This window comes from Euleptes europaea, chromosome 6 (assembly GCF_029931775.1).
Source record: "Euleptes europaea isolate rEulEur1 chromosome 6, rEulEur1.hap1, whole genome shotgun sequence".
NCBI lineage: Eukaryota > Metazoa > Chordata > Lepidosauria > Squamata > Sphaerodactylidae > Euleptes > Euleptes europaea.
In genome coordinates this window covers 90,458,021-90,484,766 of record NC_079317.1, presented here as the reverse complement: position 1 = coordinate 90,484,766, position 26,746 = coordinate 90,458,021, and the positions used below count along the sequence as shown (strand labels likewise).

The 26,746-nt window shown below is 43.9% G+C and overlaps 1 protein-coding gene across 1 annotated transcript in view; it reads left to right on the top strand.

Annotated features, from left to right (window-relative positions):
- KCNQ1 (potassium voltage-gated channel subfamily Q member 1) overlaps positions 1–24,308 on the top strand; it is a 383,627-nt gene extending 359,319 nt beyond the window's left edge. The window contains exon 17 of the mRNA XM_056851952.1: positions 24,076–24,308. Coding sequence (XP_056707930.1) covers positions 24,076–24,273 — 198 coding nt within the window. The 3' untranslated portion in view covers positions 24,274–24,308. The remainder of the gene's footprint in view (positions 1–24,075) is intronic.
- Positions 24,309–26,746: the final 2,438 nt, after the last annotated feature.

Genomic DNA, 26,746 nt, shown 5'->3' with positions numbered 1-26,746 from the left:
ATGTGGTGCAGACTGCTTGGAACCACTGAGCCTGGAGGCTATCCAAATAAGGAACCTGTGGTGTGGTGCAGGCTGCTTGGCCAAAGACCTTTTATAGCTGGACCCGCTGAGCCTTGGGGCTTATTCAAGTATCGCCTCCAACAGGAGGAGCGATATCACAATTGCCGCCTCCAACAGGAGGAGCGGTATGCCCCGAGAATGGAAATATGTGTGAGGAGAGGAGATATAAGCCTGCTCCGTGCTTGGCGCAGTCGCCCAGGCGATAATATTAGGGGCTACACAAATGCTGCTGCCAAAGCCGCGGTGGGGGCGGTGTGAGCCTGCTCGGCCCTTGGTACCATCACCCTGGCGAAAGCCCAAGCCGCCCCGCCGTCCGCCCAGCGACCCACGATTGTCCCCCCCCCCGGCTCTTTTCCTCTCCGAGCTCTCTCCGTCTCTCTGTGCTTGTCCGCTCCTTTTTACTGTCTATCTCTCTCGCTTGTCCGCTCCGTCTCTCTCTCCGCTCGCTTTCTCTCGACTTCTCCGCTCGTGTTCCATCTTCAAAAGAAAAGACGGAGTGAGCTCGGGGCGGGCCCTCCTCCCTGTTTTATTCAAAATTGGGAGGGGTAGCCCCGCCCACTTCCAGCTCCCGCCCTCGGCCCCCATTGGCTCAGAGCCCCAAGTTCTGGCCAATGGGAGGCTGTTGCTGGGGAGGCAGGGACCTGCACAAGCCCCCACGAGCACGCGCAAACGCACGTGTCGGCCAGCCGGCCATTTTGCCTCCCCGCACTCCGGCTCACCTCCAGCCACGGGCAGCAAACCCGGTTCCTGTTGAGGCAGGAACCGGAGCTTATTGTTTAGATACAGCACCATCTTTGTGCATGATGCTTTATGAAGTAGCATAAGAAAATAGACAGACCCCTGCTGTATAAATTTCAAGAGCGAGGGGAGGAAACAAAAGGGGGGCATAAAGGGAGAAATCAAGGGTAAGAAGAAATGAATGAGAGCCAGTGCAGGTACACATACCTCAGCATCATTATAGCTAGGCAGGACCACTAAGGCCGACTTCACATGTGCCATTTCAAGTGTTTTTCAGGCCTTCTGCTGTTGGTCTGAAAAACTGAAAGGCAGTTCTAAATGTATATGGACTGGGTTTCGATTGATTGATTCCTACATTTTCATCTATCATGTCTTTTCTACCAAGGTGGCTTACCTAGTACAGCACAGACCAGCCCCATTCCTGCTTAAATTCGGCAAGGCTGCAGTATCATGCTCCATGCCCTGGCACAGACCGGCTGATTTTCATTTGTATTTCAATCTTCCTGTACTTTACAGTGCAAGTGTGATTAGTGCCATCAGTGGTTAAAAGCTTTATGGAAAAGGTAGATTTTAAAAAGGGAATTGCAAGAAAAGAGGGAGGAGATACTACGCAGGGCTGGTATAAGGGGGCAGCAAGGGAGAATGGGCACAACCATTTAAGAGAGCAGAAAACTTTGGGATGGCTGAAGAAGGCGAGCTGTTATCTGTAGTTCATATAGCACCAGATATACATAGCACTGTAATAGTGGTCACAAGCCTGGACACTGTGCAGCCATTGTGAGCTGTGTCTGAAAAAATGTTTATGAACAAGCCAATTAGGCTGCAATCCGGAAGGGGGAGGCCCGAAACTTGTTAGAAGCCGGCATGACCCTGCACAGGTATAAGTGCCCATTTTAATCTGTGATAAGGGGCACTTATGCTGTCACAGGTGGCATCCACGCTGGCACCAGGACGCCACAGCTCAGGGGCAGGCGCTGCCTCCTGGCAGTGTTCCAGTGGCACAAGTCCCCCTGCCAGCATCCTGGGAGGCGTTCCTGGGGGCGGTCCTTCAGTGTTACTCCTCTGAAGATGTCTGCCACAGCTGCTGGCGAAACGTCAGGAAAGAAAATACCAAGACCACGGTCACACAGCCCGGATAACCTACAAGAACAAACTACACAAATTTAAGCACTGTACTAGGGCCAAGCATGTTTTGCATGAGACAATAAAATAAATAAAACTAAACATGAAAATCTGGGGCCATGGAAAAATTAAACTCCTCATCAGAAAGCCAAAATCTGCAATGGTGCTCATTAAGCAAAATTATGGCCCAGGCTAGCCTGATCTTGTCAGATATCAGACGCTAAGCAGGGTCAGCCCCGGTTAGTATTTGGATGGGAGACCACCAAGGAATACCAGGGTTGCTGTGCAGAGGAAGGCACTGGCAAACCACCCCTGTTAGTCTCTTGCCATGAAAACCCCAAAAAGGAATCGCCATAAGTCGGCTGCGACTTGATGGCACTTTACACACACATACGTGTGTGATGTACTTTAATTGATTCTTCCCACTCCATCACCTCCATCACCTCCATTTCGACAGGCAGTACTTTCAAAATGGTTCATTCTAGTACGTAGACAGCTTGAAGCGGATTAGAAATCTGAAAATGAAGTTTCCTTCATTAACTGAGAACCAACACACAGTCTACTTGATATGAAAAATAGTCCAAATTATAGTGGTATTCAGAGTCTGCTAGAATGGTGAGGTTTTTTTTGGGGGGGGGGCTTGTTTGTAGTGGACTCTGGCCAAGAAACCATTCTCTCAGGAAATGATAAATGACAGTTTTGAGACTTGAGTGGCCTGCAATGTATGTCTTCATAACTGCTGACTCAATCATGTGTATTCCTGATGTCTGTCACTTTCTGAAAATAAGGGATTTATGGTCCTAATTCACAAGCCCATTATTGTTCTGCACTTTGGGGCCTTTATATGTCATCTCCAGAGTGTTTGTTTTAAATACACTGCAAACAAATTTTAAACAACTCCTCAAATAAGCTTATTAATTTAACTTTCAGATCCATACATTCGCTGCAATTTCTTTGCAGAGGTTTAGCTGCTAGACATTTATGCAGACAACTTTCCCTTCCCGGGGTTCAGAGCTGACTCCAAATATTTGTGGCCACTTTCCAACAAGACGCCTTCCCCTCCCCCAGTGAGAGCAATTTATTTTCCTCCCTTGTAGTTTTTATGTACCAGGACAGACATTGGAGGGGGGGGGTGGCAATAGCATCCAGGCAATGGGCCCTACTCCAGAGAGGGAGATTCTTTATGCACCCTTCCTGCCAGGTCTGAGTGCCAGAAAAGGAAATGGAAAGGTTGATAATAGAAATATTAGAGTACATCTCCATGTGAAGACTCATGGCTACCTAACTTTATTTGACAGTTTGCCAAGCAGCTTACACTCCTTGTCATTTCAGTAGTTGAGATTGAGGAAGGAGAAAATCCCCTAAAATGAGTATCTCTCCGTCAGTTTTCAGTCGGCCAATTTTTCATCAAGAGCCGTTGTATGATTAGGTATCATTTATGTGGTCTACATCACTGAATGCCTTTCAGAATGACCATGGGTCTAGATTTGGGCTGTTAAAATCAGCTAAGATATATGTATAGCCATTAGAAAAGCTCTAGAACTAAAGTATGGAACTCTGTGTGTTTGCCTCATTAACTCTCTTCTCTAAAGGGAGGGGCCGTGGCTCAGTGGTAGAGCATTTGCTTGGCATGCAGTAGGTCCCAGGTTCAATCCCCGGCATCTCCAGTTAAAGGGACTAAGCAAGTAGGTGATGTGAAAGACCTCTGCCTGAGACCCTGGAGAGCCACTGCCAGTCTGAGTAGACAATACTGACTCTGCTGGACCAAGGGTCTGATTCAGTAGAAGGCAGCTTCATGCGTTCATAAGTTGAAACTCATAATGCTGATGAGGGCCTGATTGTGCAGGACAAACCATATCTGGCATTTTGTAAAATGTCCCCATTTCCCCCGTTGGTTTTGTAAAGTCTTTCTCTCCAAGTCTTCCTGCTCTCTTGGATTTGCCCTCAGTAGGCTGTACTTAGTTTTGAAAGTAATTTTGAGGTTGAAAGGCAGGCACTGAAGCCCTTCAAGGCAGTTGGATTTTTGATGCATGATCAGTTCTGTGGTCACACATGATGTCGGTGGGACAACTCACCTGCTGTGCTTGATCAAAGCCTTATTATAAAGCACTTTCCTACGGCCAGCATAGTTCATTGGGATTATTTGTTTTTCCTGTCTACTAGACATAGTTTATAATAATAAGCAACAATAGTTGCTTAATCTTCCATTTCTTTTAAATACTTTTGTTCATTTCCATGTCCATTTTCTGTGCATTGTTTTATTCAGCATTGCACGGGGATATTGCAAATTTATCTATTCAACCACTAGCTCTTTTAATGACATTTTCGGTTAGCCATGTAGCTCGTAGGGGTTTTGTTTTTCTTTCCAGTGTCTGAAGAACTGTAGTAGTAATATAATACTGTCTGTCTCCTGCGGTGGCTGATTTAAAACTTTTGCCACAAGTGGTGACCCTGAAGTTAGCGGTGGGCTCGATTAGTACAGGTGTTCACTGTATGCACAAAAGCACTTGTAAGCTGCGGGTCTCTTGGCAGAGGTCAAGTTCATGTCATCTTCTACACATGGAAAGCTTCTTTGTCCAGCTCTGATATACAAGCCTGTTCCAATAATGAAATTAGCCATAGAATTGTAAATAGGCTTCAGTTGGGGAGGGGAGGAGAAGGAAACCTCGTCTTGACCTTTTCTATTACGTAATCACCGCTGTGCATAGGAGTTGTAGGCTCAGCTTCAATTGGCACCTAATGCTTTGTTAGTGGGAATTTAGCCTTTACATGATCCAAAAAATGTTCTGAGAATCTAGACAAGGGGTGTTAGAAAATCCTAAAAGTAACCAAAGATCAAGGTCTGCATTGTGAGAAAAACCCATTTTTAAAGGTCTTTAGTAATACCATCCAAGTGAAGACAAAGTTTAGAGATGAAATCAGGTTCAAATTTCTCTCCATATTTTCTCAAGTAGGTTTTCTCATTCATATATCTCAATAACTCAAGGGCCTGTTGGGAGTTGAAGACCAACTTGGCCAGCTCCATATCTCACAGGAGGCATTCGTCACATTACAGGTGTATGTTCTGTATGTGTTGGATCCTATCAAAAAGACCCATGCATGCAAGGGGGAATTGTTAATGATTTCCCCACTCCCATAGCAGTTCTTCAATTCCCTCCACATGCTGCTCTGAGGGATCCCCTGCACTCCCCCCCCCCGAGCAGTTTTGAGCGGGGCATTTACTCCCCCCCCCCGAGCAGTTTTGAGCGGGGCATTCCAGGCTGTAGCAGAAACGGGGAGGCAGGGAAGTTACACTTCCCATGCATAGAAGGACTTCCATGCAGGGAAGATTTAGATCCAATCCAATGATCACAACCATTTCGCTTATTTTAAAAAAAAAATAAGGGTAAAGTTTCCAGTCTGAAAACAATACTGTAAAGTAATTCAGTATAACAAAAATATATTATTTTTAATATTTATTGCTTACAAAATTCATATCCTGCCTTTCTGCCTTCATAAGGGCCACCAAGGTGGCTAACAAAATAAAACATTCATAATAAAATAACATCTTCAAAACCATTTAAGCCAACAAAAACATATCATTAAAACAATTAAAACAAGTGATAAAATACACATACAAAAACATAAAAACAACAATTAAAACATTGGCTAGGAAGGGAGAGATCACTGTGGGAATGCCAAATGAAACAAAAAGGTCTTCACCCGCTGGAGTCAGAAGGAGTGAGATGAGTCTCCCTGGGGGGAGAATTTTAGAGTTTTGATGCCAAAACAGTCATGGTTTGCCCCCGTTCCACTGGGGCAGAATCTTCAGATCACGAGGTTCCTCTCAGGCCTTGAGATCTCCAAGGTGCAGGAAAAGAAAATGTATATGATGTATACCTGTTGTCCTTTAGGCTGCAATCCTGAGCAAACTTACCTGGAATTCAGTCTCGTTGAATAATTTCCAAGTTATCATGAACAAGAATGGACTGTTAATGTGTGAATCATCAAAAACACAGATCTTGCTTAACTGCATTTCATCTTGGAACACAGTAATAATATTCAATATTGTCTCAAACAGGAATGACTGGATATAACCACATATTCCTAAGCGGTCACAAGCTAAGGGATATGAAATAATACAAAATGCTGTGGAAATATATTCTTTCTGTAAAAGCTAAACAAGCAGCTAGGGCAATATGAGAAGTTAAATGTTCTCCAGTCTCAAGTACCTACTGTAATAAAATCCAGTAATATGTGCAGAGCGTAACAAATACTGATACTAATGAAATCATAAAAGGTTGTAATTGCAAAAATAAGAATTGATTTTTTTTAGTTTTGTTAGGGCAGGGCTTGTCCTTCTCAAGGCTGAGGAGCAGGTGTCAAACAACTAGATCCAATAATAGTAGAGCTTACATGTTGTTCCAGCAAAGGCTGCAGGTAAACTGACAGCCCATTCCTGAGCCTTCATCGGCCGGGGACGGCGTGGCCATGGTGCCACTGCGGTGCCTCCAAACCATTCCCCAGCCGCCGAAAGGCTTTAAAAAGTCTTTCGTTGGCTTTTTATTTTTTCAACTGTGCATTTTGCCCCATTGAAAACAGCGAGGCTATGCCAACAAAAAGCTGGTGCAGCCACGTTGTTCTCAACAACAGCATACCAGGCCGAAAGGGGACAGGAAGCTGCCTACTCATGTTAATGGTTCCTCATCCACTTGGAGAGAAGTGACTAGTGGAATGCTTCAGGGATCTGTCCTGGGCCCTGTGTTGGTCAACACGAGAGCAGTTTTTTAAATTCATTTTTTTAAACCCTGTAATATTGTAATATAGATGCCCAACATCTGTGCTGATCAGAGTTCTGGACTGGTTGCTTAATTAAACATTAAGTTTAAATGAAAAGGGTAAGTTAGATAGAATGGAAGATAAGGGCGTTAAAAGGTTTATTTCAAAGTAAAAAGTTTCCAGAATTCAGTGAAGCAAATAGACAGAGGTAAGGAAAGGGAGGCTGACAATTTTTAGCCAGGAGCGTGGAAGAGGAGGCTTGGCTTACCGTAGGCTCTCCACCACCACCCCGCCATTCCCCTCCCGTTTACTTCTACCAACTTAATTGCAAGCAGGCAGCGTCTGTAGCGAAGTTTTCCATCCAAAGTTTCCACTTGGGGGCAAGAAAGGAGGCAAGCAGCAAACAAACTGGGATTTACAAACAAACTGTGGTCTGTTATGTACACCAGGTAGACTATCAGGGTTTGTGCAGCAAAGTGGGATTTAATCAAAGCAGAGCGTGTTGTGGCTGTTGAATTGTGCTTTAAGAAGTCTTTGGGAGACCAGAAGCGCTGTCTGCCTCATTAGATTTATGATGACTCATTCATAAATGCAAGTCATTGCTTGAAATTTCAGTGGTCAGTTGATGAAAATGCATGGGTAACGTAGACCAAGGATCATTTTTTTGCTGCTAAATCGCAGCTGACTTATGGTGACGTCGTACCGTTTTCAAGGCAACAGACATTTGGATATGGTTTGCCACTGCCTTCCTCTGTGTCACACCCCTGGTATTCCTTGGGGGATCTCCCATCCAAATACTAGCCAGGGTCAGGGCTGAGACTGTGTGACTGGCCCAAGGTCACCCAGCAAGCTTCTATGGGGATTTGAACATGTGCTTCTCCGGTCCTAGTCCGACACCTTAACCACTCCACCATGCTGGCTCAGACCAAAGATTAGGATAAGAATTTTGGAATTAACAGACCACTTCTCTTAAAACCTGTGGTAAATGCAGTGCGCTACATCGGTTCTGCTCACGACCTGAGTTCGATCCCGATGGAAGTTGGTTTCAGGTAGCTGGCTCGAGGTTGACTCAGCCTTCCATCCTTCTGAAGCTGGTAAAATGAGTACCCAGCTTGCTGGGGGTAAAGGCAAGATGACTGGGGAAGGCATTGGCAAACCACCCCGTAAACAAAGTCTGCCTAGGAAACGTCGGGATGTGACGTCACGCCATGGGTCAGGGGACCTTTACCTTTACCCCTTGCGCAGGGGACCTTTATCTTTTTACATCAGTTTCCACTGAAGAAAATTCACCTCAAAAACACAGTTTCAATCATGATGTAAACACAGCTCATCCAGTGATTGTAAAACCGAGCTCCAACCAATTTGAAGGTGTAAATAGTGTAATTTTTAAAAAAAATTAAACATACCAAGTAAACATTGTTCATATGCTGTTTAAAAGCAGCATTGTTGCCTGAGAATACTGAGATGTGAAATATAACATAAGCAGCACTGAACGAAAGCGACGTGATACATGGCATGTTTGCTCTAAAAGACGGGAACAATCTTAAATCTGGTTTGAATTAAGAAATATGTGTGTGAGACACAGAGGAAAGGGGGGCTTTAGGGGGAGCCATTGTCTTAGCCAGCTTCTAATAAAATAACTGTTTGAGAGAGAATGTCTGCCTTGTAGCAGTCTAGCTGTTAAATGCATCAGATGAAGAAAAAAAAAGTATTTATAGCACAAGAGACCTGCAAGTGTTTTATCTCATTCTGTAAGTCTTTTTAAAATAAAAAAATCTTGGCATCTTCAGGACATACTATGATGAACCAGAACCAGAACAGCTACTCAACGGTGAAATTATCAGCAGGCACAGGCAGGGGGTTATTAGTCATAGCCTTACTATCACATTGGAACGAGAGCCAAGAATTCCAGAAGCGTAGCAGCTCACTTTGGAAGGGAACCAAGATGTGTGTGTGTGTAAGAGAGAGAGAAGTTTTTTTAGATATTCTTTTATTCCTGCCGGACTTATCCTTCTTTGTTAACTCTAAGTATTCCATTGCGTATTCTACTCATAACAGGAAAGAGCAATTGCAAAGATGCTTCCATTTCATAGTAAACCTCTTGCAGCAAACAAAAACTAAAAGGTTATATTAAATAGCTCTAGCCTAATGAAGAAGAAGAAGAAGAAGAAGAAGAAGAGTTGGTTTTTACATGCCGACTTTCTCTATCACTTAAGGGAGACTCAAACCGGCTTACACTCACCTTCCCTTCCCTTCCCCTCCCCACAACAAACACCCTGCGAGGTAGGTGGGGCTGAGCGAGAGTGACTTGCCCAAGGTCACCCAGCTGGCTTCGTGTCTAGGAGTGGGGAAACCAATCCAGTTCACCAGATTAGCCTCCGCTGGTCATGTGGAGGAATAGGGAATCAAACCCAGTTCTCCAGATCAGAGTCCACCGCTCCAAACCCCCGCTCTTAACCACTACACCACGCTGGTGTAGAGAAAGTATGGGGAAGCATCCTCCACACAGCTGGATATCTCAAGAAATTCACAGTGCTGTACTGAGACGACAACACTTGGAATATGTTTCTTTTCCCCGGCAAAGGGCCATTCTGACCACAGTAAGTGGAATTTTAGCAGAAGGCAACGCAGGTACAGAGGGATGTGATCCCATTACCTGAGTTCTCCAGCTGAAGTTGCTGTTTTGGCTTGATGGTCTTTGGAACAGTGCGATCCACTTTCTCACCATATATCCAAATGTAGAGGAGGATTCAAAACACATAGAATCATAGAATCATAGAGTTGGAAGGGACCACCAGGGCCATCAAGTCCAACCCCCTGCACAATGCAGGAAATTCACAACTACCTCCCACCCCACACCCCCAGTGCCCAGAAGATGGCCAAGATGCCCTCCCTCTCATCATCTGCCTAAGGTCACAGAATCAGCATTGCTGACAGATGGCCATCTAACCTCTCCTTAAAAACCTCCAGGGAAGGAGAGCTTACCACCTCCCGAGGAAGCCTGTTCCACTGAGGAACCGCTCTTACTGTTAGAAAATTCTTCCTAATGTCTAGACGGAAACTCTTTTGATTTAATTTCAACCTGTTGTTTCTGTTCCAACCTTCTTGGGCAACAGAAAACAACTCGGCACCCTCCTCTATATGACAGCCCTTCAAGTACTTGAAGATGGTTATTATATCCCCTCTCAGTCTTCTCCTCTTCAGGCTAAACATTCCCAGCTCCTTCAACCTTTCCTCATAGGACTTGGTCTCCAGACCCCTCACCATCTTTGTTGCCCTCCTCTGGACACATTCCAGCTTGTTTACATCTTTCTTAAATTGTGGTGCCCAAAACTGAACACAGTACTCTAGCTGAGGTCTAACCAGAGCGGAGTAAAGCGATAACATCACTTTGCGTGATCTGGACACTATACTTCTGTTGATGCAGCCCAAGACTGCATTTGCCTTTTTAGTTACCGCATCACACATGACTTCCTTTGCAAAGTGCATTTGCTCCCATTAAAGTTTATAGAAAATACAGTGTGAACATCACAGTATATTCAGGGAAAACCAATGAATCTCAAAGCTGTTTGCTGATGTGCATTCTCATCCATACATTGCATTTTTCACTTCTCTGTAGACATGTACAAATAGCAAGGTCTCTGTTATAAGGGTTATAAGGGTCTCATAAGGGCAAGATGGCACTGCGCCCTATGCTGACAATGATGAGGTGCTGTGCATGTTGCGCAGTCCATAGTGGTGGCACAATCAGGCACAATGGGTAAACCATTAGAACAGCTGGACTGTCAAGAACAGATGCAGTACACAAATTCACATGATCTCTGAACCAAGGATTCTGCAAATGGATCCTCTCTCACTGCTCGTGCAGATCTGAAGTAGTTTCTTCTTATACAATCCTCACTGCTTACTGGTGTACTATTAAAATGTTCCCAGCCATCTGGGAATCGTAATAAGGAAACACAGATATATACTAGGGTGTGCGTGGGTGTTGTGTGTACATGTATATGTGTTCATCCTGGTGTCATCTTATATGAAATATTACCTGCTAAGAACAGAATAAGAGGCACTTGTTCTTATGTTACTGTCCTTGGAGCACACTTAATTCATCCTCTAAATATAAATGTTTCAGTTGAAAGCATTAAAGAATAATCTCTGGCTCCTCCCCCCCTCCCCGGAATTGGATATACCTAGAATCGACATTCAGCCCAGAAATTATAGATGTTAGCCGGTGTGTTAGCCTGAAAATTCCCATATGTTTTCAGGTAATGTTTGATTTATCTACCACAAGATTCAGCTGCTCATTGTAATTATTTGAGGGCTCACTGAGTGGAAGAATCTTGTGAGCATTTTGTACACTGTTACAATGCTACCAAGGGTGTGCCTCAGAATTCAGAAGGGAAGAGAAGGAGAGGACCGCAAGGTTTCAGAATATCTTCATTACCTACAATCCAAATCCTTTTTCGGTATATCTTCCTCATCTGCTCTTCATAATTTCCAAGGCTGCTGAAATGTTCAGCTGGAAAATTTTGGAGACAGACAATTTTGGAGAAAGACAGTGAGCTTTTTTAGCATGTTTATATGTAGGGTTGGCAGATCCGGATTGGGAAATACCTAGAAATTTTGGGGGTGGAGCCAGAGGACGGTGGGGTTTGGAGAGGGGAGAGACTTCAATGCCATAGAGTCCAATTGCCAAAGTGGTCATTTTCTCCAGGTGAACTGATCTCTATCGGCTGGAGATCAGTTGTAATAGCAAGAGATGTCCAGCTAGTACCGATGTCCAGTAGTTCTGATACTTGCTGGTCAAATGACTGTAAATAAACTGAACTGATAAGGTTGCCAGCTCCGAGTTGGGAAGTACCTGGAGATTTTGGGGGTGGAGTCTGAGGAGGGCAAGGATTGGAGAGGGGAGGGACTTCAATGTCATAGAGTCCAATTGCCAAAGCGGCCATTTTCTCCAGGGGAACCTATTTCTGTCGCCTGGAGATCAGTTGTAATGGCGGGAGATCTCCAACCACCACCTGGAGGTTGGCAAACCCTGTAGTCAGAACATTGGCTAATGGATGAAGAGAGAGGGCTAAGGGTGTTGTAAACCCCTTCCTCCCCTGTGCAGAGACGCATGTGAAGTAAGCTAAAAAAAAAAAAAAAAGGAGGAAATTGGAGGGCATACCCACCTTGCACTCCAACCCCCAAGAAGTTGAGTCTGACTTATGGATTTCTGAGCATGTATGGCATGGCTATCTCAGCTGTTTCACTCCCCACCCCACTGCATAGTGATAGTCATGACCTTGCTTTCTGAAGAGTCAGTTGAGCTTTTGGCAAAGAAGCTCCTTATTAGGAGAAGACCCTCAGCTTACGCTCCAAACTGCCAAGTTCTGCGCTGTTGCTATTAAAATACGCAGAACTTTATTAGAGAATGATTGTTAGAATATTTTACAATTTTATCAATTTTAAGATGAGAATTTTAACCAGGGGTTGTTTTTATTGACCTTATACCTTTATATGTATGGGCAGTCTGTGATTCTGCGGTGCAAAACTATTGAGCCTGGACATTTTGATGTGTTGGCATGTGATTGGTCAGTTGACCGTATTAATAAATTTGAATTTGACCTTGCTTTCATTGGGAAATGGGAAATAATATGTACAGTGTATGTGTTCTTCCTTTAAGTTAAGCCATAACAGTGAAGTTGGTCTTTGGGAACGACTAGTAAGCACCTAATTGACCGGCTGTACTCTTCTGTGGTACTTAATCCAATTCCCCCTCCAGCACCCTTGGTTGTTTCTAAGTAAAGGTTGATAAAAAGTTATCAACAATTCCTAATGTCTGCTGTTTTTAGCAATTGTCAGTTAGGTTCTCCAAGTGCTGAATCATGATGTGCCCCCTTTGTTGCATACTACCCTAGCACTTTCACTTTTCTCCTCTGATCCTTGTTTAATTCTTCCTTCTGAGTTCTTCCTGATCCTCTTTCAATGCGTTTCACTCCAACCAATTCAGCCACTTTCCCTACTTACTGCAGAGTTACTCTTTCAGTGGGGGAAGGAATCATTCGTGAGAGAAACGGGCAATGGCTTCCTCTCTGATTTCAGAGACTTACCAATGTCAACGTAGAGAACAAGCAAGCATATTTCTTCCCAGAGGGCTTTTATTTTATTTTATGTAGCAATTGCCTATGCTTGGATAAGGTAAGGTAAAGGTAAAGTTCCCCTGTGCAAGCACCAGGTCATTCCTGACCCATGGGGCAACGTCACATCCCAACGTTTACTAGGCAGACTTTGTTTATGGGGTGTTTTGCCATTGCCTTCCCCAGTTGTCTTCCCTTTACCCCCAGCAAGCTGGGTACTCATTTTACCGACCTCAGAAGGATGGAAGGCTGAGTCAACCTTGAGCCGGCTACCTGAAACCGACCTCCGTCGGGATCGAACTCAGGTCGTGAGCGGAGCTTAGACTGCAGTACTGCATCTTACCACTCTGCACCACAGGGCTTGGATAACCTTCATTTAAATTCTAAACACGCTGCTTGGGAAGCACAGCTAGCACACTTCCTTGGCCTACTCTAGTAATGCCATAGGTTTGGGGGGGTTATTTTTTGTTTGTTTTTGGGTGGTCCTGAACCTTCCAGTACTTAAAATTGGGGCCATCCTAAGCTATCCTAAGCAGAGTTGCACCCTTCTAAACTCATTGATCCAATTGGAGAGGGCCCATGAACGTGCCTTATCAAAGTCAGTGCTGAAATTTATTTGTGAAGTATGCTTTTATCATCTTGAGGATGAAATGGGAACTGTTGCTCTAAAAAGACTATTTGATGCCACTGCAGAATACTGTACTCTGTACTTCACTACACACAGGATTGGCATTGCAACTGATTTGTGAATTATACCTTCATCATCCCTAGGATGAAAATGTGGAGTGTTGCTTTAAATAGATCATAGAATGTTGCTGTAGAACTTCGTATTGATTGTACTGTATTTGTGTCTATAGACAAGTAGGTAGATATTGTATTTTTTTATAGTAGTTTTATTGTAGTTTTATTGTAGTTTTGCACATTAAATCTGTAATCTTTATTCTTGTACTAGCGGTACCCGGCCACGCGTTGCTGTGGCTCAGTCTGGTTAAATGGAAAAGAAAGAAAAGAGAAAGTGCACGTTTCTAAAATGTGTAATTTCACAATGCTTGTGGGTATACAATATTGTTTGTTGTTCCATTGTCTGTGCAGATATAGAGATTGTGTGGTTTGCCGACTCTAGAACACGCAACATATAACTGTCCATGTGAGAAGCAATCCGTGTCTAGATCTAAACCGCACAATTGTAAAGATTGGCCCTGAGCTTTGTTGATGGTGATTGCAAACGCCAATCGAATTGGGAATTGCAATCTCTTAAATTGAAATGGCATATCCGTTGGAATCATAGGAATGCGAGGAATGAGGACATCTTCACCTTTGAAAGGTCCTGTCAAGATTGTTGCTTCTATGACATTGCTCATTAATTTTTTTACTGCAAGCCGCATGCCGTTGCAAAGCTTTGGCTGGTTGATATTTCGCAACATGACAATTGGCACGGCGATTTTCAATTGCAGTACGTGCGGTGGCATCCCTGGCAGATTGAGTGAATTCAAAAATTCTGTTGGCTAATTAACCGCTTCATCTGCTTCCGCAACAGTGTTGACGGACTTGTATGTGACTGCCTCACTTTGAATGTTAGACTGAGTAATATTGTTAAGTTCGTAGACGTCTTTGTTCTTGGCCGCAAGAATAGCTTGTTCACTCAGCCAATCATGATTCTTATAATTGGTTTGAATATTGGGAAATACTTTTTCAACCAATTCTTCTTTTGACGTCACTAAATTGCAGAAGTTATGAGGCAAAGAAATGCGTCCTGTGGTCAGATCAACCGGCACCTTTCCGTTCCCAATTTCCAGCAATTGATGTGAGAATATCTCAGCTGATCGATCATTTTGCAGCTGGACACGCATATTTGTAGTTAATTTTAACATCTTTACGTGTCGCCACAAAGTAGAGTATTTCAGGCAAGCATTTATTTCGTTCGCTGGTGTCGATCGAGGAATTACAGGTAATGTTTGCCTGAAATCTCCTGCAAGCAATATTAATGCATTCCCAAATGGTCTGATGTTTCCACGCAAATCTTGCAATGATCGATCAAGAGCCTCGAGCGATTTTTTGTGCGCCATTGTGCATTCATCCCAAACAATAAGTTTGCATTTCTGCAATACTTTTCCCATGCCGGATGCTTTGGAAATGTTGCACGTGGGAGTTTCAAGGAATTGCATGTTGAATGGCAATTTCAAAGCGGAATGAGCAGTTCTTCCACCTGGTAGCAATGTGGCAGCTATTCCGGACGACACAAGAGCTAAGGCTATGTCATTTTCGGATCGAATTGCTGCCAGAATCAATCTAATTAGGAACGTTTTACCAGTTCCTCCTGGCGCATCTAAGAAGATTTCTCCAACCCCGTTATTGACAGTTTGCATTATCTGATCGTAAATGCCATTTTGTTCAAGCGTTAGCTTAGGAATATTTGATTGCACATACGACAAAAGATCACCCGTGTTGTAATTTTGTTCACGATGCAATTCTACATGGAACGAAGCAGCAGCAGATCGATTTGGTGATGGCATTCCCAATTGATTGAGAACTTTGTTCGCGATTTCTAAGCACAAATCTTCAATCATTATCAACGCTTCGTTGTAGATTTCTGCTGTGAAATCCATGTTCATATTTGAATTTTCCTTGCGTATTCGATGGAAAATATCTTCAGCCATGTGTGATTTATATTTCTCCCATAACTCTGTTGGAGATGAAGGAGAGCAGGCAGTCAATATGATTGCAAACAATTCACGAATTTGATTTGGATGTGACGTGTTACATGTGTCATTAATGCATACATCCAGTGTCGGTCACTCTCCAATAAATTCAGAGCTTGACATACACTGCGGAAAGTGGCATGTGTAACGCCGTTGACAATTCTCAATTGCTGGAAAGACGTTGGACCAGGCACATTTACCAACAGCATGCGAAGAAAGAAGCAGTCATCTTAATTGGGATGCACGGTGTACAGTCTGCCTATCGTAGTTTGTTTGAATATGCCAGGTTGTCCGTCGGCTCGCTCTCCTCGTTTGCGTCGTTCAAATTGGGGCCCCGAGAAAACATGAGAGAAGGAATTATTATAACTCCCCACTGGTACAATGCTGCAAGCCTGCTGAGTTATGGGGTTAGATGAATAGTTCCCCACTCTCCTAGATCTGAACGTTAAAAGTCTAACACTGTAGTGCAGTTGCCCTGCTCCTGAAGTTTAGTGCTACGAGAGCATATTGCTGCTCAATTTGTTCTGAACCTGAGCAACACAAAAGGCGTGGTATTTTTTTTTAACCTTGCCTTCCACATGCTGTAAAGGACAGCTAGAAGGGGAAATTGTTTTGGGGAATACGAGCATGATGACATGCATAACCCGATCCTAACTCTCTCACGTCATCACAGATCAGTTAACTGTTGGGGGTTCTGCCATTTTGCAGCTTGAGTTGTGGAGAGGAAATTCATTAAGATCAGAGGATGCATTCAACACCCTCCCAGTAAGAATTTGTTTTTGTTTTACAATAATATTTTTTACCCACCCTTCTACTGGCACTCCACTACCCTAGTTAATTTCTCCCTTGGGTCTTTTAGCTTCAAATGATCCAAGTCCTTAAAGCGTCCTGAATTGGTTATACTGGAGGGGGGGAGTTGAGAGTCAATGCACCCCGACCCATCCCCCCCAGGTTAGGGGTCTCTTTCTCCTTCTAATTTCCTTTATTTTTTTAAGGAAACTATTGCCCATATATCCTCAACACTCTGAGGCTCCTGGAGTCAAAGAGCATGCTCGGTACATGGGCCATGGGAGGTGGGGAGATCTCTTATATTTTTAATGTACAAGTTCTTTTTTTTCCCTGAAGACCTGGAAAGTTCCCTAAGGATGGAAGAGCCCTGACCTTGTCTTTGGCCATTTTTGCATGGTAATTAGCAGCGGTTCCTGGCTGAATTGCCCTGCATATTTGTTTGGATTTTGCATGCTGAACGGACATTCCGGCAGTGACTGCGAAGCCGGTGCATACCTGCATCGCATTACTAAAGAGCCCATTTAACCTGACCTTTGGTGTTTGCCGCGAAGAATCCCCCTCAGGGAACAATGCAAAACAACAGAGGTGCGATAGCTATGCATATGCTAATGTATATGCAAACAGGAACAAAGGAGCAGGCGAGTGGGGGGAGTGAAACTTCTCCCTTTGCATCGGGACCGTGAAAAGGCATTTTTAAAGTCACAATTTAAAAAAGAGCTTTGAGCGAGCATCAAAATTGACCATGCAAAAATGAGCCCTGGGTTTCGCTTTCCTGCTGAGAGGCACAAGGCCATCAATATTAGAAGTAATGTGCTGCTTGCCAGACCACTACCCTTCTCGCCACTCAACTTCAATTTTTTATCAGATTAGGGATCAAAGGGCGGCCGGATATTGTAGCATGTGTACGTTTACCTTTTATATGTCATAAAGTATAAAAGGTGGCATGTGCTAGTCACAGCTCACTGTTATCAAAGGACACAACTGGATTTATCGGAGGCAAAAGGGTCCTCTTGATTTGTCGGAGGCAAAGGAGACCTGTTAATGAACGTTGTAGCTCCCAAAAATCTGGTTGTATGCATGCTGCAGGCCCTCTTTGTATGAAACGTGTGTCTGCCAAAAAACACTCTCTTTAACGTTTTACATGAAAGAAACAAATCACTTTGAATTATTTTTGTATTTTATTAGTCAGGTTCTGTGTTTTTACTAAAAAGCTCAGAGCTGTCCAGAAGAGTTGACATTACAGTGGAGTCAGCACTTTTTTTCTGCCTGCCTTGCTTTTATTATACTTTTGGCATTGTAGCTAATTTTCTAATCAAGTAAATGTGTTTGAAAGCTTGATTCGGAGGGAAATGTAAGGTATGCTGAATAACATTTCACCCTACTTTGAGAAATATGGCACTCTTTCACTTTCTGTAGTTTTTGCCGCAACAGATTAACACTCTTCTTGACTTAATATACTGTGTGGGTCTCCACGCTTCTATTTATTGTGCAACATTGTGGAGTACACAGATGGATTGGTGGTGTACAGATCCATGCAACATATTAGGTCTGGAAGGGTGTTGCCAGAGTAAGATCTACAGAAACACATGCAAAATAATGATGAGCCCTGTGGCAGCCTAAAGTCTATCATGTTTATTGGGGCCGAAGCTTTTGCGAGCAACAGCCCACTTTGTCAGTTGACAGAAAGCCCTGAAAGCCCAGTGCCGAAATAAATTAATTCATTTTTAAGGTCCCACAAGACTCTTTGTTATTTCGGCAGCAGAAGACTAACACAGCTACTCCTCTGATAAACCTGACAAAGTTAAGCTTTTACCTACCAAAGCAGACACCACACTACATTTGTTAACTTTGAAGATGAAGAAGAAGAGGAGTTGATTTTTAAATGCCGACTTTCTCTACCACTTAAGGAAGAATCAAACCGGCTTACAAACACTTTCCCTTCCCCTCCCCACAACAGACACTCTGTGAGGTTGGTGGGGCTGAGAGAGCTCTAAGAGCTGTGACCAGCCCAAGGTCCCCAGCTGGCTTCATGTATAGGAGTGGCGAAGACAACCCAGTTCACCAGGTTAGTGCCCGCGGCTCATGTGGAGGAGTGGGGAATCAAACCCGGTTCTCCAGATTAGAGTCCACTGCTCCAAACCACCGCTCTTAACCACTACACCACGCTGGCCACGAGACTCCATCATTTTTCCCAAATCCCATAGCCCTGATCACATGCTGAAGTGAATGCATATACATGCATACATCTGTTTGTATGAAAGAGCCAATGTGCGCACGCTCTGCAGTTGAAACCAGTTACCAGAACCTGGATAAATGTGGGGTTTATATCACTTATTTGTGTTGAATGCAACACGAGAATTACTCAGTGCTTAATTTTTTAAAAAAACCAGTGTATACTGGACACAGATTGTACGTGCGTTCGCTGTCACTTGTGAACACAACCACATGCCTCTCTTCTTTCCCCTTTTCTTCTTCTTTTTAAAATTGAAATCAGCCTGTAAGGAGGAACAGCGATGTGCCCGGAGTGGAGTTGTTCCAACCCTTTCCCTTCTGACCACTTTTTGCCCTAAACCTTTCACAGGGGGAAGATTTTTCCGTATGGGGAAGGAGATACAGGGCACCTTTGTGAACAGCAGCTTAATGTGGCAATTTTATGCAAAAAAAAAAAAGGGGTCTAAAGGAAAAACATTAAGCAGACCCTTCCGAACCAACAAAAAAGATACCTGTGTATGCATGCATCATGCCGTTTGGACCTCAGTGTATGGATCAAACTAGGAAAAAATAAGTGCCAGGTTACATAGCACTTTTTCCTGGGACAATGTGATTTGTGGGCCCTCACATGAACACATGAAGCTGCCTTCTGTTCAATCAGACTTTTGGTCCATCAAAGTCAGTATTGTCTACTCAGACTGGCAGCGGCTCTCCAGGGTCTCAGGCAGAGGTCTTTCACATCCCCTCCTTGCCTAGTCCTTTTAACTGGAGATGCCGGGGATTGGACTTGGGACCTTCTGCATGCCAAGCAGATGCTCTACCACTGAGCCACGGCCCCTCCCCTGTGAAGCAGAGTTCAGTGTGGAACTCTCACCTCCTGGTATACCCTAAAGTACAATCTGCATTTCATCTCACAAAAAAGGGGATTTCCAGTAATCAAGGGAGAAGGTCCAGTAAAATCTAATGTTCCAAAAGGATTATGTTGGAGAGCAACTGTGGACAGAGGTCACCACAGCAGATCGGGTGGTATCAAAAGGGCTCAGCGAAAGGCTGCTTCTCCTGGGCTAAGAAATGCACAGTATGCTTTACAAGCACATGACCTCCTGGTATACCCTAAAGTACAATCTGCATTTCATAGTTACTCCTCTTTCCAAGCCTCATATTATATTTCTCGGATCGGTAATTTTTTCCCTATGTGAGAAAGTATAAATAATCATGTTCACTATGCAAATAATAATTTCTGTCCTGCTTCACTAGCATTTCATACCACACCATCTAGGATATTTTGGCCACAATCCTCTCCCCACTTATTCTAGAGTGAGTGGTTTAAGGGATAGCAGCTTCATCTTGTATTGGGGGGGGAGAGAGAGAAGGAAGCCCAGCTGCAAGGCATCTTCCAACACCTCGTATTTTTGTGGTCTCTGTATCTGTTTCCCCAGTAAGTGTCCAAAATCATTTGACAAAAACAGTATTTCTCTTTTGGTTGAAAAATATTTCAGCCTCATTTGAAATTCTCCAGGTTTGTTGACATTCTGCTCAAACTTATTATCTTTTACTGTCCTGAATGGGACTTGGACGATAACCAGACACATATAGGTTGATTTCCCTCAAGCTGGATTTCTGATAGCTTCAGTACCTCTCATATATTTGGGGGGGGGGGCAAGGTGCTTATTTGTTGACTAAGACCTAAATCTTCATGCTCTTCGCTTGTAATTAATTTTAGCAGGGGTAAATTTTCACCTTGGCAAGGATTGGAGACCCAGCAACTCTGGCTGCACTTGTGGACTTGCTGTTGTTCACAACAAGACATGAAGATTGCTTCCACACAGACATATTTCTCCACCTTTCTTCCAAACTAGAGTGCTGTTTTGGGGAGCATCCATAGAATCATACAGTTGGAAGGGACCACCAGGGTCATCTAGTCCAACCCCTTGCACAATGCAGGAAACTCACAACTACCTCCCCCACACACACCCAGTGACCCCCTACTCCATGCCCAGAAGATGGCCAAGATGCCCTCCCTCTCATGAACTACTTAAGGTCATAGAATCAGCAGTGCTGACAGATGGCCATCTCACCTCTGCTTAAAAACCTCCAGGGAAGGAGCGCTTACCACCTCCCGAGGAAGCCTGTTCCACTGGGGAACCGCTCTAACTGTTGGAAAATTCTTCCTAATGTCTAGACAGAAACTCTTCTGATTTCATCTCAACCCGTTGGTTCTGGTCTGACCTTCTGGGGCAACTGAAAACAACTCGGCACCATCCTCTATATTGTCTGTTAATTGTCCACATGACATTGTCTGTTAATTGTCTACTTTCCAGGATTTCAGGGTCCTTCAGCATGCTCTTAAATCTGCTGTAATATTATCTTCTTGGAAACGTGCAGTCCAAGCACATTGGCGTGCCATCTGGATGGGAAAGTTTGCATTTTCGAAGGTGCTGCCAACAACGCCATCATTTTTCGAAGGGCTTTAAAAAAAAATCAGTAATTGCTGTAATGGTATAGCAGTTACTGGGTTTTTTTCCCCAAAGCCCTCAGAAAGACCTCCAGTGGCACAGCAGGAAAAAATGAAGGGAAAATGGTAGCAGAGGAAAGAAAGTGCACAGAAAACTCATGTGGGTGCTCCATTTCCAGTGTGAATGCAGTGGCATTTGCATCAACAGTGAATACACAACAGAGCATCTCCTCCTATGGCTACAACCCAAGTGTCCTTTCAGCCTCGTTTCCCCAACGTTGGCAGAGGGCTTCCCCGGTATACCTCTTGTGCTATTCTGGCGAACTCTGTGTTGCTGTTAAACTTGTGTGTGTGTGTGGGGGGGAGTTCAAGAGATACATAAGAAAGGGGAGGGCTCTGCTGAAGCCTCTATTGCTGCATAGACTAGGGAAGGTGGGATGAAAGAGCTCTTTGGCTGTCAAAGAGAGCCAGCATGGTATAGTGAATAAGAGCGGTGGTTAGGAGCGGTGGACTCTAATCTGGAGAACCGGGTTTGATTCCCCCACTCCTCCACATGAGCTGCGGACTCTAATCTTATGAACCAGGCTGGTTTCCCCACTCCTACACATGAAGCCAACTGGGTGACCTTGGGCTAGTCACAGCTCTCTTACAGTTCTGTCAGCTTCACCTACCTCCAAGGTGTCTGTTGTGGGGAGAGGAAGGGAAGGAGATCGTAAGCCAGTTTAATTCTCCTTAAAAGGTAGAGAAAGTTGGCATATAAAACCAACTCTTCTTCTTCGCTTGTTCATGCAGGAAAAAGCTGTGGAAGTGCTTGTGATTGGGAGGGGAGCAGATTGGGTCTCTGTGCCACCTATTGTTCTTATGTTTTAATTGCCTATAGCTAATCTTGGACAATTACTTCTGTTGTCATTCTTCAGCTCTGGCAGTTTGTCAAACATGCAATGGTTTTTCATCTCTAACTGTGGTGTCTCCTTGTGCCCCTTTTGGTTCCTCCTCTCGCTAGAACGAGGCTGCATCAGGGGCACATGAGCATGAGATGGTCTCGCACTGTTTTGTCCACTGTGCCCATTTTGAGATAAAAGGCGTCCTTTCCTTTTGAGAGGACAAGGAATTAGCAGGGATGTCAGCCTCTCCGCCCCTCACTAGAGTGCCAGCCAGCACAGCTGAAATGGAATAGAAGAGCAAAATAATCATGCCAAGTAAATCCTGGTACAGATAATTCTCCCATGGCCTTTTATCCCTTAAGAACAAAGGAAGGGGATTGAGGGGAGGGGGTGTATGCTGCTCCATGCTGCTATTTAATTCCTTTAGGACTACAAGCACTGTTTTTGCTGGGATTGTGAAAAAAAATCACATCTTCTCAAGAGACATTGTTGCATCAGTACTGAATTCTGTTTCCCAATTATAAGCATTTGTTTGGATACTGTAGATTATTCCTGGAAAGGTCACTTTTCCTCTCCCTCCAGTTTTTACCCTGGTATTGAAATCCACTCATTACGGTACTCTCTATTCAATGCATGTTTAAAAGCTTCATAAATAATAAACATTTCCAGTTCATTACAAGTCATGTTATCTCCCCCCCTTCCCTTCTATGGCTACATTCCATCCTATGAACATGTACAATAATGTCAAGTTGCCTTCCTCTGCCTCATTCTATTTTTTTTGTAATGAAACAATCTTGTGCATATGTGCTCCGTTCGGTGCTGCTCTCTATGGACAACATTTTAGCTCTTAAATCTAGCAACAATGGTGTTCACATGAGCCAAAAGGAGTTCTGGCTTTGGTTCTTGTAGGTTATCCGGGCTGTGTGACCGTGGTCTTGGTATTTTCTTTCCTGACGTTTTGCCAGCAGCTGTGGCAGGCATCTTCAGAGGAGTAACACTGAAGGACAGTGTCTCTCAGTGTCAAGTGTGTAGGAAGAGTAATATATAGTCAGAAGGGGGTTGGGTTTGAGCTGAGTCATTGTCCTTCAAAGTATTAAAGGTAGCACATTACCTTTAATACTTTGCAGGACAATGACTCAGTTCAAACCCAACCCCCTTCTGACTATATGTTACTCTTCCTACACACTTGACACTGAGAGACACTGTCCTTCAGTGTTACTCCTCTGAAGATGCCTGCCACAGCTGCTGGTGAAACGTCAGGAAAGAAAATACCAAGACCACAGTCACACAGCCCGGTTAACCTACAAGAACCAATGAACTCTGACTGTGAAAGCCTTCGACAAGAGTTCTGGCTTGTTTGGACCTAGGTGTCCCCTTCCCTTTTTTCTCTCTCCCAGTGGTACCCACAAGTCCTGCGGGGATGAGATAACTTTGCATAAACCCCCTTTTATGCCATGGTAGCTGATGTGAGAGTGGGCAGATTATGGCCAGGGTATCCGCTCTCCAACAGAACACAGGCTACACACTTTCATGCCGCGCAGCTTAGTACTGCCATGCTATTAATGGTACCCTATTACTTTGAAAAAGCAAGTAAAGGGGCTGTCTTCAAATGAGCTATTCTAGTGTGGTGTGCAAATGTAGGATACCCTCTCCACACTTAGTAAAACAGTGTCAACAAAGGGGGTTGTTAGCTCATTGGAATGTCCTTGTGAGGCAGCTTCCTCAAGCCCTGCTGTGAATATTTCTTAGCAGAGATATGACATGTTGATCCAGGTGGGAATTTGATGGCCAAAACTGAGCATAAATGTATTTCAGCAACTGGCAATGTTTGTATCACACTGACCTGGATGGCCCAGGCTAGCCTCGTCAGATCTCAGAAGCTAAGCAGGGTCAGCCCTGGTTAGTATTTGGATGGGAGACCACCAAGGAATACCAGGGTTGCTGTGCAGAGGAAGTCACCGGAGGACCACCTCTGTTAGTCTCTTGCCATGAAAACCCCAAAAAGGGGTCGCCATAAGTCGGCTGTTACTTAGCGGAACTACACACACATACAATGTTTGTGTCACATTTAATAGGTCTGTGGGGAGACAGGGTGGATGAGTTTTCCACATGGAAAGAAGTATCAAACCCACATACGGGTTGTGACCATATAAACTTTTGAAAACCCAGTTTTTAAATATCTGGATTAAATAACTCTCTCAGATTATGACACTGAGCGGCTGTTTTGTTTGCCTTTGCAGGTTATCCAAATGGACCAGAAGCTGAACCTCATCACCGACCTGCTGCACCACCTGGTGTCTAGCCAGGGAGGAAACCCAAGCAGCAACAAATCATCTCAAAGGAATGATGTAAATTCTGACCTCTTTCTCTCCAGCAACACTCTTCCTACCTATGAGCAACTGACAGTTCCAAGGAGTATCCAAGACGACGTATCTTGATGCAACGTAGCCTTCTTCTTTTTAAATGACACTGAACATTGTGAATCTTGATGAGATGGGATGGGGACAAATTACAGCTCGTGATCAGCCATAAAATAATTAAACTTGCCTACTGTACGTTCCTGACCTCAGATGCGTTCTTCCAAAGAATCATTCAGACAACCATGAAACCTTAAAACCTGCACTGTGTTGTTTTTAATGTGGTACATTTGTTGGTTCTGTTTTTTTTTTCCCTTGTGTGAATCAAGCATAGTTGTGCAATCTGTCATTACACTGAAAGACCAAAAAGCAAGAAGTGATGCTAATACAGGCAAACAGTCTACTGAGTACTGCTGCTGCCAGCAAGGTGTGGAAATCCTGCACAGATGCCTCTGAGGTAGGGTTGCCAGTTCCTGGTTGGGAATTACCGGGAGATTTTGGAGGTGGAGCCTTAGGAGGGTGGGGTTTGGAGAGGGAAGGGACTTCAATGCCATAGAGTTCAATGGCCAAAGCGGCCGTTTTCTCCAGGGAAACTGATCTCTGTTGCCTGGAGATCAGTTGTAATAGCAGATCTCCAGCCACCACCTAGAGGTTAGCAACCCTACTCTGAAGTGGTTTTCTAGCTCTGCAGCAGCTAAGCTTGGCGGGTTGCATCCTATGGTCCTTTAATAATAGTGATACTTGAACAGAGATGGCAATGTGTACTTTCTGTTTATGATTCTTCTGATAGCAATATAGTTTTGCTAATTAGATTCTAAAGGAAAGAATGTATGTCGACTGCGTTATATAAACATACCGCTGCCATTTTAGAAAATGTCAAAAGCGCACATTTGATTGATTTCTTTTCCTGTTTTCATTTTTAGCCTGTTACATAAATCTAAGATAATGCTAGCCTTTTAATAAAAAAAAAAAACCTCTTGTTTTTCTACAGAGAAGAACAAGCGCTTTGAAATAGCAATGTTTAAGAAGAAAAGCAATATAGATTTTTGGAAGATATGTTGATTTCATAGGGGCAATAAAATATTGCAAAGGAAAAAGGTTAATGCATGTTTTTTTAAAAAAAAGAAAAATCATACTACTGCCAAAGAATTTATATATAGCATTTATCACAACCATCTGAGTCTGCTTGTCCTGAAGGAGCTTTGAAAATTCATTGCTTTTTATACTGTTTGTAGGTTTTGTTTGTTTCTTAACGTACTGTAATAAGCACAGATCTAGAATAACTGGATCTTGCTGGTCAAGGGCTTGAATCTGCAAGTAAGGGAGAGCACTTGCAGGAGCATTGGGCTCAGCAAAGAACCTCAGCCGAGTGCTTGGTCACCTCCACATTTGGCTGGCACACTCTGCCGTAATCTCAGAAGTGGGGGACTTGCGCAAAAGTGCTTCAGCCCTTTGGATCTTATCTGACTTTAGAAGTGACGGTGTTGTTTGCCTGACAGCGCTTCTCTGTATTGCCCAAAGTTGCTCTGTACATCAGGGAGTAGGAGCCACACATAACTTTTGCAGGCCCTGCTCTGCCAATATAAAAGTTAGCACTTATTCAGGAGAATAGCCTGCATATAGGATTGTAACGAGGGCGTTCATATATTCCTCAATCATCCCACGGAGGGCAGATTTTGGAATTTCCCTTCCTGAGAAACTCACTTCTTGTTCATTTTTTAAAGCACGTTTGCAGCCACTCTAGAAAATACTGTCTGGAGATGTGTGGTCTGCCCATGCAGTAGTATCTCAGGCAGCAGATTGCCAACAGGGGACCCATTTCCCCTGCTCAGTGCCGCTGAAGGAAGGTTATGAGCGCATGTCACAGGAAGACAGTGGAGGCATAGGCTTTGACACTGCGGTGCTGGAATGCAGGTGGCTGCTGAGTGGTGATCAGTCCTAGGCATGAATCATGATGGTTTAGCCGCTATTCTGTTTAACTGGGGAGACCAGGGTTGAAATCCATACTTGGGCCATGCAGCTCAATAGGCTTAGCCTACCTTAGAGGGTTGTTAGATCACGATAGGTAGCTGTTTTAGTCTGCATTGGCAGTAGAAAAGAGTAAGGCCATTTTTGCATGGTCAATTTTGATGCTCGCTCAAAGCTCTTTTTAAAAATGCGACTTTAAAAATGCCTTTTCGTGGTCCCGACGCAAAAGGAGAAGTTCCACTCCCCCCACTCGCCTGCTCCTTTGTTCCTGTTTGCATAGCCATTAGCATGTGCATAGCTAACGCGTCCCTGTTGTTTTGCATAGTTCCTTGAAAGGGATTCTTCGCTGCAAACACCAAAGGTCGTGTTAAATGGGTTCTTTGCTAATGCGAAGCAGGTATGTGTTGGCTTCGCAGTCACTTCCGGAATGTCGGTTCAGCGTGCAAAATTAAAAAAAAAAATATGCGGAGCAACTCAGCCTGGAAAACACTGCTAATTACCATGCAAAAATGGCCTAAGAATCCAGTAGCACCTTAAAGACTATCAAAATTTCTGGCAGAGTAGGAGCATTCTGGCAGCTCATCTC